At 40.4% G+C, this 17,418-nt stretch overlaps 1 protein-coding gene across 1 annotated transcript in view; it reads left to right on the plus strand.

Annotated features, from left to right (window-relative positions):
* Positions 1-16,876, plus strand: part of ARFGEF3 (ARFGEF family member 3) — a 187,563-nt gene extending 170,687 nt beyond the window's left edge. Inside the window, exons 31-34 of the mRNA XM_073627360.1 lie at positions 1,073-1,204; positions 2,304-2,434; positions 5,350-6,532; positions 11,848-16,876. Coding sequence (XP_073483461.1) covers positions 1,073-1,204; positions 2,304-2,434; positions 5,350-6,532; positions 11,848-12,039 — 1,638 coding nt within the window. The 3' untranslated portion in view covers positions 12,040-16,876. The remainder of the gene's footprint in view (positions 1-1,072; positions 1,205-2,303; positions 2,435-5,349; positions 6,533-11,847) is intronic.
* The last annotated feature ends 542 nt before the right edge of the window (positions 16,877-17,418 follow it).

The following is a 17,418-nucleotide window of genomic DNA, read 5'->3' on the forward strand; positions in this document are numbered from 1 at the left end:
GATTAGATAAGCACCTGAACAACCACAACAGACAGGGATATATAATGTAATACTGTCATATAATCACACACATGGGTTTGACTTGATGGACTTGTGTCTTTTTTTTCAACCTCACCTACTATGTATGTACTATGTAGGAGGATATGATACTCAGACTTTGTCAAACTCCTGGCAGACTTGCTGTGGGCCCTCCTAGATTTTCCAGATCTTCTGTCCAAGGGACGGCTTGCCAACGTGCTTTACAGTCGTTTACTTTATCAGCTTGGCTGATAAAGATCCTGAGGGTTAGGGTCATATCAGATTCAGGCAATTCTACTTTCTTGAGCTAGGAAATCAACTTTACCATCACACTTGGAAAGCATATTTCTTTTGGTGCGAAACAAGCAAATTTCATACCAGGAAGTTCTCTGTTTTTTTTCTTAATTCTGATCTCAATCAGTGTTTTGGCTTTGAGCACCAGGTTCACAGCTCGGCTTTAGTGTTTTTTTTTTTTTCTAGACTGCCCTTTAACCCTATTAGGGATGTTCCTCTGTTTGCCTTTCTCATCACCATCACTTCTGCAAGGCGAGTTTTCTTGTGAAATACAAGGACAAGGTTGTTTTGAGGCCTTTTTTTCTTCCCAATGTGGTTTCTTCCTTTCCCTTCCTCATTGTCCTATTTCTAATCATCCATGTACCTGAATACTCAGCCTGTGTCCCTTAATGTACAACTAAGAAAATAGCATTTTTGACTTTCCATAAAGTCCTTTTCTTGGAGTACATTACATGACACAGGTCCATCTCCTTTTTTCTTAAGATCCACTCCTAATATTGCTTGCTATCAAAACGTAGGCATGCTAGAAGTGGAAGGAGTTATAGTGGGCTGTTTGTACAGCTTTGTTTTGCCACTGTCCAATCTCCTGAAGGCAGCGGCATAACCATATATACCAGAATACGTATCCTGTTCTGTAATGTACTCACAAGAAAAGGATTTTGTCCTTCGTCAAAAATCTTATTTTTATGCATTGTTTTGTTATTTAACATTGTTATTTCCCCCTATTAAGTATTGCTTTTTATTGTCCATATATTTGCAGAATCTGTTAGGTTACTTCCATAGTGGGTCAGAAAGTTTTTCTGGTGATGCCTGTGAAGTGAAAGTGGCAGCTCCATCTTTGTCTCCAAATGCAGAAGCCGAGTACTGGAGAATTCGAGCCATGACACAACAGGTGAGTATGTACAAAAACTTAAGGAGAACAAAGAGCTTAAATAATGTTAGCCTTTAGCATAAAATTAAATTGGTCTTTTAACAGTGCCTTGCTTTTATCAATTGCTAACAGCAAACTAGCCTTTACACACAATATATTTCTACCTGACATTTACAAACATACCCCCAGTTTGAGTCGTCCAATAAATGGTAACACTCAGTACATAAATAATCACAATTCAGTAAGTGCACATAGCCTAACCATATGTAATTTCACTTTTGATTTTTATCCTTACCACAGTTCTGGTTTTAATAAATACTTTTACGCTAAATACTCTTTGTAGTAATGCTGATTCGCTAATGTGTGACCGGCATATTTTGAGAAACAACTTTTAAAAGATGATCTCTGATCATGAATTCCTCCAGAATGCAAACAGGAGTGAGTAACTGATAAGGATAACCTTATTAGTACAGATGCAGAGTACTTAACCTTTGTACTCTCCTATATACAGTGGGTAAAATAAGTATTTAACACATTTGTTGAATTGATTGTGTGGAAGAAAGGGCCAAAATCTCACCTGAGCAATGCATGCAACTAGTTTCTCCTTACAGGAGGTGTCTTGAAGCTGTCATTACCAACAAAAGATTTTGTACAGAGTATTAAATAATTTTAAGTTAGCGTGTTTAATACTTTTTCCCTGTCATTCCATTTTATTACACATAACTTTATTTTTGAACTTTTTGGTTTCTTTGTATGTATGGATTGCATGGATTGTTACTGACGTGGTGAAAAATGAATGTCAATAGCACCTTTAGAAATATATTTGCCTAGATAAATGGTGAAGTGTTCAATACTTATTTTACCCACTGTATGTACTGCAAAATGACTTGTACACCATGTGATCATTTCAAACAGAACATAACACTGACTAAAACATGAATATTTCCCCAGTTTGCAGGCTCCAGGGACCTCTAGGAGCCCATCTTCTCTAGTGAGGCAGATCTATTTTTTGAAAAAAGGAGGCAGCATTTAATGCTTAGGACCATGATTGTTGCAAAGTTGTATGTCAATGTAAATATACCAGTAATTATTGAATATTTCCTTTCTTTTTATTTGACAGGTGTTTATGCTGGAAACTCAGTGTTCACCAAAGACCCCTAACAACAAAGAAGGTTTTGAGCATGCACAGTCATGTGTGCTTATTATAGAGCTTCCACCTGATGAGAAGCCCAATGGGCACACACAGAAAAGGTATCTAGTTACTACCACATGTCACTGTAAAAATTCTTAAAGCAAACTTTTTATTTTGTGCATGCATTGGTACAGGAATTTTACATTTACTTCATTGCAGTGAACAAATGGAATGGCAGGGAATGAAACATAAGGTGAAGAGGGCGTTAGGTTCACTTAGAAGAGTAACTCCAGCAACAAATAAGGTTTATTAGTAAACCATATGAGGAGGGGGGCATTTATAAAATTATAGAGGGAAAAAGTGGATAAAAAGTAAATTCTAAACAAATCAAAAAAACTAGTTTGTTCTAAATATTTTACATCTCACTGTCATATTTCACAGTACTATAGTGGTGTCTAATGGCAGGACTGCTTCAATTTCTAAAACATTCTTTAGCAATTTTAGCCAGTCTCTGAGCCTAGGTGGGATGCTATTTAGGGAGAATATCTAATCTCCTAAATTAGACAGAAGTCAGTGGGGGTAAATGTGCCCTTTTTTGAATCCTAGCTCACTGTATGCACCTTAAACACCACTTGCAACCTTTTTTTTTCATTTCCATCTACACATTTGAGGCACAGCAAAAAGGATAATTTCCATGAAAAAGGCAAACCTATAGACTTATTCAGAAATGTTTTCCAGCATGTTGAAATCTCTATCTGAGATAAAGAGAAATGTTGGCTTTCGAAATTGCTGATGCTAATTTTTTTTTTTTTTTTTTTTAATTCTTCTTATGTGTGTATGTACCTCATGTCCACCCAAAGGATTGCATGGCTATCGATGCATGCATAACATTTGCCATACTGTTCCTATTCAATGTTATCACAGAACAGTTTTGTGTACTGATGCTATGTTTGCATGTGCCGCTTTCTAATTCTCTGCTTTTTTCTCTCCTGCCTTTAACTAACACTACGCTACTTAACAGAAAACTGGGGTAAGATATTTCTACTGCTTTTTCTGCATTGTAGTGCTAGTTCATTTTACTGCCATAAATACTGAGTTTGTTAATTTGCTTCAAATACTAGACATCTGGAACCTAATTAAAACTTAGAGTTTAGTAAAATTTTTCTGAAGCAGTTAACAAATTCTGTCAAAGCTCTAAGCTCTTAATGCTACATATATGTATTAGGAATGTAGCCTTTTCTTCTTTGGTACTAATCGTGCTTACTAGATATGCTTACTTTTCATCCATATACAGTATTGGAAAGAAAAATAACTACAACGCTTTATACATTACCTCACCTTGCACAAGCTAGTCACCATAAACGTTGAGTGATATGAGCAGTTCATATAATACATACAGGTTATTGGTTCAATTGATGTAGGCATGTAACTTTGTAGTTTACAAGATCTCATTATTGGACATTAAGGGGTTGATTTACTAAAACTGGAGAGTGCAAAACCATGCACAGCTGCACCAGATCTTGCACTCTCCAGTTTTAGTAAATCATTCCCTAAGAGTTGGCCACACACATAAAGATTTCTCTCATTCAGCCCACTGTGCTGAACAAGAGAAACTACTTGATTCCAACATCCACATTAAACAATAGATGGATGAATCTGTAGTTCTGGCTATTATATCCTGGCAGTTGGCACCAGCGGCTATCAAAATACCTGAACAGTGCCTGCATCTGGCTAGATACAGGCTCTGTTCGGTTGATGTTTATCTGCCTGGCTTCTTCTACAAAAGCCCTGTTGTGGACAGGGCCATCCATGGAATGGATTTCAATGGATTCACAGGAATGTATGTACATTGCACATACAGTGCCTTGAAAAAGTATTCATACCCCTTGAAATTTTCCTAATTTTGTCCTGTTGCAACCAACGTAAACATATTTTATTGGCATCCATCTTTCCATCAACTCTGACCAGCTTTCCTGTCCCTGCTGAAGAAAAGTATCCCCACAACATGATACTGCCACCACCATGTTTCACTGTGTTTTTTGCTTTTAGGCCAAAGTTCATTTTTGGTCTATTCTGTCCAGAGCACCTTCTTTCACATGTTTGCTGTGTCCCTCCCATGGCTTCTCGCAAATCTCAAACGGGACTTCCTATGGCTTTCTTTAAACAATGGCTTTCTTCTTGCCACTCTTCCATAAAGGCCAGATTTGTGGAGTGCACAACTAATAGTTGTCCTGTGGACAGAGTCTCCCACCTGAGGTGTGGATCTCTGCCGCTCCTCCAGAGTTACCATGTGCCTCTTAGCTGCTTCTCTGATTAATGCTCTCCTTGCCCGGCCTGTCATTTTAGGTGGACGACCATGTCTTGGTAGGTTTGCAGTTGTGCCATACTCTTTCCGTTTTCAGATGATGGATTAAACAGTGCTCCATGAGATGTTCAACGCTTGTGATTTTTTTAGAACCTAACCCTGCTTTAAACTTCTCCACAATTTTATCCCTGACCTGTCTGGTGTTTTCCTTGTACTTCATGATGCTGTTTGCTCACTAAGGTTCTCTAACAAACCTCTGAAGGCAAAACAGAACAGCTGTATTGATACTGAGATTAAAGTACACACAGATGGACTCTATTTACTAATTAGGTGGCTTCTGAAGGCAATTGGTTCCACTAGATTTTAGTTAGAGGTATCAGAGTAAAGTAGGCAGAATACAAATTCACACCACACTTTTCAGATATTTATATGTAAAAAATTTGGAAAAGCATTTATCATTTTCCTTCTACTTCACAATTATGTGCCACTTTGTGGTGGTCAATCACATAAAATCCCAATAAAATAAGTTTTTGGTTGTAACCTGACAAATTTTTTTTACAAATGAAGAATTGATACTTGCCCAAAATCTTGGAATAGGAGCGATTTATAAAATATCACTATATTGTGTAGCAGGCTAAGAGTATTGTGCTAAACAGATGTATATTAAACAATAACCTTTTTTGGGTAAATTAACTTTTTTTTATTTTTTATTTGCTTTGTCTTCTAAAGCATTCCTTTTAGGACTATTGTAGTCAGTTTATTATCCCACCAAGTGTTGCTGCAAAATCTGTATGACGTTTTGCTGGAAGAATTTGTTAAAGGTTCTACAGTTTTAGAGGATAAAACTGTTGGATTCCTTCGATACATTTCAATGCAGAATTTGGCTGTGATTTTTGACCTGTTGTTGGATTCCTATAGAACAGCCAGAGAATTTGATGCCCGTCCAGGACTGAAATGTTTACTAATGAAGGTTTCAGGAATTGGTGGAGCAGCAAATCTTTACCGACAAGCAGCAATGAGCTTTAACATATATTTTCAGGCTTTAGTTTGTGCTTTGCTGACCAATCAAGACAATATTACCGCAGATGTTGTCAAGAAAATCCTTTATGAAGAAGATGAGCACAGCACAGACTCATCTCAGCAGTGCTCATCAGAAGATGAAGACATCTTTGAGGAAACTGCCCAAGTCAGCCCTCCACGAGGTAAAGAGAAGAGGCAGTGGAGGGCTCGAGTCCCATCTCTGAGTGTCCAGCCAGTAAGTAATGCTGATTGGGCTTGGTTAGTGAAGAGGCTACATAAACTGTGCATGGAGATGTGTAATAACTACATTCAGATGCACCTGGACTTGGAGAATGATGATCATCCAGGTATTAAAGCAGATCCTTTCTTTATTTTACCATCATTTCAGTCAGAAACATCTACCCCTTCCACAGGAGGGTTATCAGGCAAAGATACACCTTTAGAAGATGATAAGAATCTAAGCAAAGACCATATAACTGATACCATGCCACCAAGAAGTTTTGGTGCAGCAATTCCACAAAGCCCTAAAATGGAGAAAAGAGATCAGTCCAGGAAGAAAGAATGGTGGGAGAATGCTGGCAATAAAATCTATACAATAGCCACAGATAAAACAATTGCAAAGTTGATGACAGAGTATAAAAAGAGAAAGCAACAGCATAACCTGACTACATTTGTAAAAGATACTAAATTGGATAAAAAGGGGGACATTCTCTGCTCAAGAGGCCAGGATTCCCCACTGCCTCAAAGACCACAACATCTTATAGACCAAACCCAGATGAGACATTCGTTCAGTGCTGGTCCAGAGATACTGAGGCAAGAAAAGAGATCCCGCTCTGGGTCCACTGTTAGCAGTTTTAACATATCAACGAGGGATGCAGAGGCACAAATACAGGTAACTTTTAATCATTGTAATGATTATAAACTACTTTACTAAATAATTCTTTCCTTTCCTGTTTATTATTCCATGCACATCTTCTTCATTTTTTTTGAAAAAATCTGTTTATTGGTTTTTAGAACATCAAATACAAAACAACATACATTGGTTATGGAGGGTATCAGATGTGGCCCTTACAAGAGACATGTCATTTGGTAATCGGTTATATGTAACGTATCAGGAATCATCGGTCACTGAGATGATTACAACAGGCTTGCTCCTGGGGTAGTAAGACATTATAGGGCTAGAATGTGCTAACCAAGATAGGACATCACATTTACATCTGTGTTTGGCTAACATTTGGCAGGGAGTATCCTGGGTGCTGGGTTAAATCTAGTGTGTTTCTAAAGCTGTGGAGGGGGCGCAAGCCATTTGGACCAGACCTTGTCGTATTTTTGAGGGCATCCTGTATTGGCATAAGTCTTTGTATAGGGGCAAGCTGCTAACCAGTTGTTTCCACAGAGAAAGAGGGGGGGGAGTGGGCTTGCACCAACTAAGGGCTATGGCTTTGCGGGCATAAAATAGAAGTGACCCAATTAGAGTGCGTCCTGCCACCGTTGGAATCAGTTGCTCTATCAGGCCCAGCATGCAAATTGACATTGAGGATTGGAGTTTTATGGTGGTGACCTGGGTTATAAGATTCAATATCTCTTTCCAATACTCCACAATAGCCGGGCAAGTCCAGAAGATGTGGGAAAATCCCAGGGGACTTTGTTCATAACGCCAGCACCCGGGGGGGAAGCGGGGTTCATTTTGTACAGTCTGTGTGGGGTAAAGTATGCACGATGGACCATCTTGAACTGGATTAGCCGGTCTCTTAGTGAGACCAGAGATCTAAAAGGGAAGTCCCATATGTCATTCCATTCATCATTGTCATAGTCTAGAATGTCGTGTAGCCATTGATTCCTAAGTTTTTCCAGGGTAGGAAGGGAGGTCATTATCAAATGTAAATATAGCTATGAGGTAGGCTTTTCCGCACATTCTGATCTGAGGAGGTCCTCCGGTGCAGACTGGACCACCAGGGGAGAGGAGTGGGAGAACTGGCAGCTGAAGGCATGGGAGTGCTGAAGGTAACGAAAAAAGTAGGACTGTGGGAAGTTAAAATCAGAGATCAATTTGGAGAGTGGGGCCAGGGATTGGTTGGATATTACCTGGACCACTGTTTTGATGTTAAATTTGGTCCAGGCGTTGGGTTCGGGCAATTTGTAGATATGTTCCAGGGTGGGGTTCAGCCATACGGGGCACTGGGAGAGATTGCATGTTTAGGGTATTGTTCAATTTTGAGACCAGCCCCCCATGCACACAGCGTGGTGCGCATGGTGGGTGTCAATGAATAGGGGGCCCGGGGGTCGGGGAATAGCAAGGATTTCAACGCTTCCAGTGATTTCACCACTGCCGCCTCAACCAAGGTGGCGGGGTTGCTTGTGTCAGGATTGAGCCACCAAGCAGCGGTGACTGGCTGGGTGGCCAAAAAATACTTATACAGATCGGGGCACGCCAGACCCCCCCCCCCCCCCCCCGGGAGGTCGGGCGCACTAGTGTTGACCATCCTTATCTGGGGGACTGGGGTCCCCATATAAAGGAGGAGAGGAGGTGATACAACTGGGTGAAAAAGGATTTAGGAATCCATTGCGGGGAGTGGTGAAGTAGATAGGTAAATTTGGGTAGGATTTTCATTTTTATCAAGTTTATATGGGCCAATAGTGATAGGGGTAGTGACTCCCATGCCTTCAGCTTCAGCCGAGTCTCTTGGACCACCGGGGATAGAGTCAAGGACATAAAAATCTGAAGCTTGTCTTAAGATCACCACCCTAAGGTATCTGAAACTCTCAACCCATTGCAGGAGTAAATCGGAGGGGGCGGTAGTGCGGGCTGCAGGATCTATAGGGAACAGAAGGGACTTTGACCAGTTGACTTTGAGGCCTGTAATGGAGGAGAATGAGTTGACAACCTGTAATGCCCCTTTGAGAGATGAATCTGCATCGTTAAGGAAAAGGAGGAGGTCGTCCGCGTACAGGGCAACCCTCTCCTTCAGCCATCCAGTACGCAGTCCCTTGATGTGTAGGGAGGTGTGAAGGGCCTTCACAGTTGGTACCATCGCGATGGCAAAAAGGGCTGGAGAGAGAGGGCAACTCTGCCGCGTGCCCCTGGACAAAGGGAAGGACTGTGACAAGCCCCCCCCAGCTTAATGGCTGATGTGGGGTGCTTGTAGAGTACCTGCAGCCATGTGATAAATATCAAGGGGAACCCCATTCTTCGAAGGACCTCCCAGAAAAAAGGCTATTCCACTGTGTCGAAGGCCTTTTCTATGTCCAAGGAAGCGACCACCCGGGAGCCCTCATTGAGGTGTTGTGTGTGTATGTTGGTAAATAGGCGTCTTAAATTTACATCAGTTGCTCTATTGGCCATAAAACCAGTTTTGTCAGTCTCGATAATAACGGTAGTAGGGGTTGTATTCTCATAGTGAGCAGTTTGGTGGGGATTTTGAAGTCTGTGTTGAGTAACTCAATTGGCCTGTATGAGGCGTAAGAGGTGGGATTTTTAGGAGCTTTGTGGAATAAATTTACGTGTGCATGGCTCATGGAGGTGGGGAGGGTACCATCAGCCAGACAATGGGAGTAAAGCTGGGCCAGTTTAGGGGCAAGCAGGTCCCCGTGGGTCTTATAGAACTCCATGGGGAGGCCATCGGGGCCCGGAGCTTTCCCAGAAGGGAAGGACTCAATTGCCTTCAGGACCTCCTCCAGGGTAATCTGTCTCACCAAATCCTTCCTCTCCCATCTGAAAGCCAGCCGAGTGCCAATGGGTCCAGCCAAGGCGCTAGGTCCTGGGGCTGGAAATCTAAAGGCAACACGGAGATGTAGAGGGAGCTATAATATTGGCGAAAGACATCCAGTATGTCTGGGAGGGAAGAGACCAATTCACCCGAAGGGGATCCTATGCTAGGTATCATGGTTAGGGGCTGGTCGTGTTGTGCCAACATCACCAGGAGGCGACTGTTGCGGTCCCCTTGTTCGAAGAATCTTTGTTTCGGTAAAGATCCAGTCTGGAAACCTCAGTAAGGTGGAGGTGCAGTTTGGGTTTCGTTGCGTTAAGGGAGTCAAAGCTAGAGTCGGTGGGGTCGGTAGCGTAGGCTTCCATCTGGGTTTTTACCGTGTCTTGTAGCGCAGTCGTGGTAGCGGCTTGTTCCCTACAGATCTCAGCTATTGAGGAGATATACTGCCCCCTGGTGGAAGCCTTAAAGGCATCCCAGGTGACTTCTGGGGAGGAGGACCCTGTATTGAGTTCCCAGTATTCTGTAAGGTAAGGTGGGATGGTACTTGTCAAGTCGGCATGGGAGAGCCAGTGGGTCCCCAAATGCCAAAGGGCAGAGGTTCAGGAAGTGGGGGAACGAACAGTGAGAAGAAGGGGGCAGTGATCTGATAGCCCACTGGGTAGGTATGTGGCGTCTAGAACATCCGACATCATGGCCTGGATTTGCAGATGCCAGGTCGATGCGTGAGGACGTTTTGTATGTGGTGGAGAAACAGGAGTAATCTCTGGTCGTGGGATGTTTCCACCTCCAGACCTCGGTCACTCCCATTGCCTGTGCCCAGGTGGATAGATCCATAGAACATTGTTTGGGGGGGGGACTGGTCTGTCTAGATCTGGGACTAGGATGGCATTAAAATTGCCCATGAGTGGCAGTCTGGCGGGGCAGTACGGAGTAATCCGCTCTAGGATGGTGGATGACGAAAAGGGGGGAGGGATGTATACATTGACTACAATATAGTGAGTGCCCCAAACAGTGAAGACCACTATCGCATATTTGCCCTGGGGGTCAGTGTGGATCTGCTCCATCACACATGGAAAAAGATTTTCTGACTTGTATAGAGACCCCCCTGGCATAAGTGGAGTAGGAGGCATAAAAGGGTTTCTGGATCCATGGCTTCTTCAGTGCTTACATCTTCTTCATTTTAATACATTTTTTGTACATATTTCAATTGCATATGCATTGGCAAAAGCAGGCGATTTGATGTCCTCCTTAGTCCATAGCAGGGGAGTTTTTACCCTTTGGCAATATGGGACTGGGTCTCTGAATATTCATGTTTGTTAAACTAACTATTATGGTTACCAGTACAGATTAAGGTGGCGAGGCCAGAAACCAATTACCAATTAGATCACTTAACATGGACAACTTTGAGCTTCTCAATCCAGCCAGTTGATATTGTGATGTGATTGGAGTTTGTTGTTCCCTCTGTCCAGCCCCTTTGTACACCTTTCTCATTTTTACAAGTGATTGGAATCAAGGGTGGAATCAAAGTGGAGATAGGGATTTGATGATTCAGATGACACGCGTGTAACATTGTCAACAGTGCCACCTTCAGGTCCCAGGTCCAAGAAACCATGAAAGACCCCTCTGACCCCTGGCCGGGGCCCTTCCCTCCGAGCCCAGTGGCTGAAGGCCAGGGCCTGGTCGCAAGTGTGACCTTTGTGACCCTGGTAGTTCTGCCACCAGTGTCAGTCGTTTTTTATTTTATTTTCTTATTTTGATTTTATTTTTTATTATTGTTTGATTATTTTTTATTTTACAATATTATTTTTTATTATTTTTTTACAAATTTTTTAGAAGCCCTGTTGGGGAGCTTTATTGAGATGTCAGGGGTCTAAACACACCTCTGATGTTCCACCTTTGAGACAGAAATAGGAAATTGAGGAACACATTCCTCAATCATCATCTCTGCAGCCTCAGCTGCACAGAATGAATGAACAGAATTAGTTCTGTACAGAGCTTCCCCTCAATTCACAAACCTGAAGCATAGTAAACCCAGTTTACAGATCACTGATTCCATTCATTCAGACAAGGAAGGGGCCGATAAATGACACATTTATCGACCCCTTCCTGGCTTTCATCCTGAAAGCAACCCCCGCAGCAGTCGATGCAGCCACTCTTCCTTTTCAGGTGTACAGGAGCATGGGGCCAGGTCGCAATTGGAACCCCTGTAGGTACACCCCTGATTGCCAGTAACTGTACCTTTGTACAACCACGCAGGCCTGTTTCAGTACTTGCAATCTATTTTAAAGAGACAAAACATGGGGAAATTCGTATATTGAAAATTTACTTTATTTTGCAAAGATGTACCCCTAGCCTTTAGTGTTACAGGGAGAATAAGATCATTTGAATTGCTTTGTGCTTTATTCCTATTATGCTGTATATATTTTTCTCTTGTTCACAGTTGGCTTTATATCCTCTATATTTTAACCTACATTCATTGGTTACATGTTTTATATTTTAGGCATGGACCAACATGGTGTTAACCATTCTCAATCAAATTCAGATCCTTCCAGACCAGATGTTTGCGGCACTGCAGCCAGCCGTGTTTCCTTGTATCAGTCAGTTGACCTGTCACGTGAATGACATCCGTGTCCGACAGGCAGTTAGAGAATGGCTGGGAAGAGTTGGCAGAATTTATGATATTATTTTATGAAATCGTTATATGTTGGCATTTGTATGAACTTTCTACATATCAAAAGAATATTTCCAAATATATTATAGATACTAAAGGTTTATTACATTTTTCTAAGTAGGAGGGGAGGAGTTATGAATGTTTACAATTATTTTTTCACTCCTAGTTTTGTTCTACAATTTGTTGTTGCTTAATGCAACATTAATCTTGAGAATGTGTATCAATATCATGACATCTTCTAATTAATCTTTACTACTACTAAGGTAATGCTAATATATTTTGCCTAAAAATATATACATATATATATATATATATAAATGTATAAAATTATTCAATTTTTGCTTAATGAGCCTACCTGTCCTGCTTCCCTAGTATTGTCGCACCCATTTAGTAAAAATTAACTCCTTGTTGAAGTGCCATACCAGCTTGGTGATCTGGCCTTGCACTCTTTTTGCTTCAGTGGGTTAAACAATATCTATAGACCCTTATCAACGTGGGAGGGCTGCAAAATAGATGTACAGAACTTTTTCACCTGCTTGATGCTTGAGTAATAAAGTAATACTTTTGGTGCAATTATCCTTTACCCGGCTTCCCCCCCAGTCTTAAAGCTGGCTCCTGCCAGCTGAAAAGTGTGTGTGGGAGTGTCAATTAAGGGATAACTGTACCTAAAAGTACAGTTATCATTTAAAGTGAACCAATAGTCATTCAAGCAACTATAAATTAGTAGTTCTGCACTAGAAAGCCTAAGATTCCACAATATACTTTGTTTCACTTTCTATCTTGCAAGTCACTGTATTTGCTATGCAAATACCAGTTTTATAAAAATCAGAGCATAGGTACTCCACCACTTCCTTATATGTGACAATACCCACAAGGGTCTAGATTCCCAGTTGCAATATGTATTTGCACGCAAATATTTGGAGGGGCTGCTGGATTCTTTGCAGGTTCAGATACACTCTAATGTAGAATTGTTGGTTTATAGGTGTTTATTTTTTGCTACAGATTTGCTGTGTATGGGAAATTTTCTTTTTCACTCTTGTCACTAGTATAATTTGAATAAATCAGACACCTCTTTACTTTGATAGTACATAAAGTTCCAAATTTACTTACCTTTTTACTTGTAACTGCTCTGTGTTTGTGCCATGAGGTCTGACAGTAGGACTAGAGGTTCTAGATTCAAGGGTCATAGTCTTGTATGCTTAGGGCCAATTGTTCCCATTGTCCTCCCAGACTGCCCTTGTCTGTCATATTTGACTTTTACCACAGAGTTGCCTTTGGACAGCCTGATCTACACATGTATAGGCATCTTCAGAATTTAGATAATACACCCTTGTAACCTTTCGAGGCAGAAAGACTCCATACTACAAGCAACTGCAGGCCTGCAGCAACATCACTTAGATACCACAAACCAGCAAATCATGGGTCATATGTAACCCAACTTTAAGTCATCAGTTTTTTTTTTTAGAGTCTGTTGACACTCTCTCCTAAGAAGACCTACCTGATTGTTCCTAGGGGGAATGGTCTGAAAGTAAATACCCATTCATGGTAAATAAAAGTAAAAATGTTTAGAAGGGTCTAATGTCAAATTATTAACTTTCAAGTCACTCCTCAAACCCTTTTATGAGGTCACACTTGAAATGGCTTAACAGCCATTCTAATACAACTTGAATGTTGGAGTATATGTTATATTAATGTCCATGGGAATGTCTGATATAGATTTAGTTTACTTTTATTTGTTAGCCATAATATTAGTAGAGTTTTCTTTATTATGTTAAATAGTTGTTACAATATATAATGTGATGTTATAGTGCTGTGTAGCAATGTTGGTGAACTATACATATTGACACACACTAACTCCCAAAACAGTACATCAGTAAAAGATCTGTAATTCACAGATATGTACTAAGCCAGTAGGTAATAATTACTGACTACTAGTTAGATTTACCATATATGTAATTCTGTAAGTATATTGAGTTCACGGCCCTTCTACAGAAGAGGCACCTGTTACTAAAATTATGCATTTGTATTTATTACATTTGTATGTGTTTATCTACAGTCATTTATGTACTGCCAACATAATTCAGTTTTACAGTTAGGTAAACTTAATGTATCAATTTTCATGGCGTATCATACATTGCAAATTTTCACTTTTGCTTTATTTATGTCTCTTGAACTTTTGCACAGATAAAATATATGTTGCATATTGTGACAGAGTACACATATTTTGTTTAAAGTGTTTCTATAGCCAAACTTTTTTTTATGTTAGGGAAGGACTGGAACCTCCATAAAGTTTTTATTGCTGCCCCTCTATTTGTCCTGGTGACATTGTAGAGATTTTCTCTCACTTCCTGTTGTGTCTATGGAAAAAACATGCATTTTAGGCCTGAAAATTGTTTAAAAACTCCCGAAGATATATTTTCTGAAAGCAGGGAACATGTAGAATAAAAAGATGGTAGTTACACATTTTTTTGTTGTACAGTATTTGGGTGAAGCTTTATAAAACCTTTACAGCTTATCAGTTCAGAGTTAACCCTAAGTAATGGCCCTAGAAATATTCTTCTCGTTCTGGCTTGAACCATGATACCTGATATAAGTTACCCAAATACTATGCATGTACAAACGTGCATCCTAGAAATGTGCATGGGGAGTGGGGGAAGGAGTGAGGGTCCTTTTTTAATTTACTTTAATTCATTTTAGTATTTTGATTACATTTTTATAACACCATAGATGGAAAATATGAGACGGGAATACAACCACCCCAACAAAAGGACTGGACTTTATCGGCTCAACATCGGAGACCTAAAAAGTCAATCTCTTTATTACAAAAAATTAAAAACCATATGCCCAAGTGAATAATATTGTAAAAACAAAAGAAATGCCTCTCAAAATAGCCCACGGGCACGAGAGCCCCAGGTTTTAGTACATTACTCAATCGACGAGTATAGGCAATGGTCAAAATGACATATCAAAATTGTTATAAAAAAATTGTTTTTCCCTTTCATTGCCATAACATTGGCAACAAAAAAAGCCTCCTCCACCCTATCCAAAGCTTAAAACTAAAGATTTTGGTTATGTATACACAATACCACACAATTTGCCCTTTTTAGTAAAACAGTACAATGAAAAATAATTGTGTACAAAGTGTAGTATCCCTTAACAAGCAATCCTCTGGTTAATTGGTTACCATGTTCTGCTGCATTTGGAACATTATTTTTGGTTATACAGAATAAGCCTGATAATGGGAACCTCTCAAAAAAGTTATACATTTTTATTAATTCAGGCCGATAATCTGTGTAAAATGGGGATCTGACTATATATGAGGTCCTAATGAAAATGGTACATGCGAAAACATTATAGATAATGGTTAATATTTCCAAATCTATACAAAATACTGTAGATGGTTTTATGAGCCTCTATTCACCGAACATTATAGGTTGCCATATAAAAAAAAGGATTGTTAAGTCTTTTGGTGAGTGAGTCAGTGCTGTCACATCATCTGGTCACCCACAGTACACAGAACATGGAAATGCAATTATTGTAGTAAATTTAAACTGCTAAATACCTTTTCTCATCAGCAGTATATAGAAGTCTTGCTACTTCTATCAGTGTCTGGTTAAAGCTTGTAGGTTTTAATTTTCCTCTGACTGTCCTATGAGACTGCAGGACCCCCGACCCTCTGTCTGGACAGTGCTGATTGGCACTGTGCTGATCACATACACCCTCCCAAGAAAATAGAAACAAGCTCTAGCAATACACATTTTCAAAAAAAAAACTGAGCTTGTGCAGAGTGCCCCCAAGGCTCTGTACTATCAGGAGATGAATTGGGGACTGTGGGAGAAGGGGAGGATCAGAATATTATAGTGAGTATAACAAACGTGCTTTACTGTATATACAGACTGATTTTACTGTTGTGGGTTTCGTAACACTTTAAATTTCATTGCTCCTGCTTTGATAAATTCTGAGTTTTATTATACGTACTGTGAATTCGATCAGTGAGCTGAAGATCCTGATCAATCTACTTTGTATATTGTGGTACTTCATGTAAGGATTGACAGCGAATGGTACTAAGGCAAAGTATATATACATGTAGGTATTCATGTTGTTTCCAAGCCCATTCCTTTCCTGTGCGTGCGGTATTCTGTGCTGTAATGTGCTTTGCTGTAAGGAGTGCATACATTTTAAGTGAACTGCAAGTCTGGTATTTAAGTGTTACTGAACTCACAACTGTAAAATCAGTCTGTATATGCCATGCTTGTTATACTCACTGTGGAACCTAAGGGGTAATCCCCCTGCATTGTGGGTTCATTTACACTTGCTTCGGACAGGCTTGTTAAAGCTCTGTGAACACCAGTCAAAGCTCCTCTCACTAAATAAAATGGTTAGCTTACAGTCGTTTTTACACCTGCTTTTGCTTTGCTTGGCTTCAAAAATTATACCCCATGTAGCTTCAGTGGTACTTCAAAGCCTCCATAAGAAGTCTATGGCAAAGCTCGCTTGAAGCAGCACGGAAGCCCCACCAAAGCCTCATCGAAGCACCAAGCAAAAGCAGGTGTAAACAGGTCTGTAAGCTAACCATTTTATTTAGTTACAGGAGCTTTGACTGGCATTCAGAGAGCTTTAACAAAGCGTGTCCAAAGCCATGTTTTGAAGCAAGTGTAAACTAGCCCTAAAAAGGCTGTTTGATCCTGTATGCACAGATCCTCCTCTTCCTCCACTGACTCCAAAACCTGTCCAAATAAGACAGAGCCTTTGGAGTCAGGCTGCATAGTTTGGTGTGTATTGCTAGAGAGTTTTTTGTTTTGTTTTGCTTGGGAGAGTGCATATGATCAGCACAGGACCAATCAGCACTGTCCAGGCAGCGGGTCGGGAGCCCTGCAGCCTCATAAGACAGCTCAGTGCAGTATGAAAACCCCTCCTACAATCTTCACCAGACACCGATCGAAATCACAAGACTGCTATATACTGCTGAGAAAAGGTATTTGGCAGTTTATATTTACTAAAATAATTGCATTTCAAAGTTCTGTGTACAGTGGGAGACCGGATATTGTGAATGCAGGGTCCTGGGTTTAGTAACACTTTAACTGACCTCTATAGCATTTTTTTTGACATGGCTCACCACAATGCAAAGATGGTTCACTTCTATGCATTGTAGTTTGCTGAAACACACAATCATTGAGGTTCGTCTGTAAGATTTGTTGGGGTATGAGTTGAAATAAATTACAATGCATAGCACCAAAGTCAGTTTCATGCATTAATATGCATTGCATGATTAGAGCATTACAGCCAGAAATTTAGTGAATGGTGTATTATCACACAATAGGGATTGATGTTATGTACCCTCTAAAAATAAATGCTTTGCTTCTTATGGCAGCAAGACATATACATGCAAGATAGATATAG

Source organism: Aquarana catesbeiana, linkage group LG04 (genome assembly GCF_042186555.1).
Source record: "Aquarana catesbeiana isolate 2022-GZ linkage group LG04, ASM4218655v1, whole genome shotgun sequence".
Classification (NCBI taxonomy): Eukaryota; Metazoa; Chordata; class Amphibia; order Anura; family Ranidae; genus Aquarana; species Aquarana catesbeiana.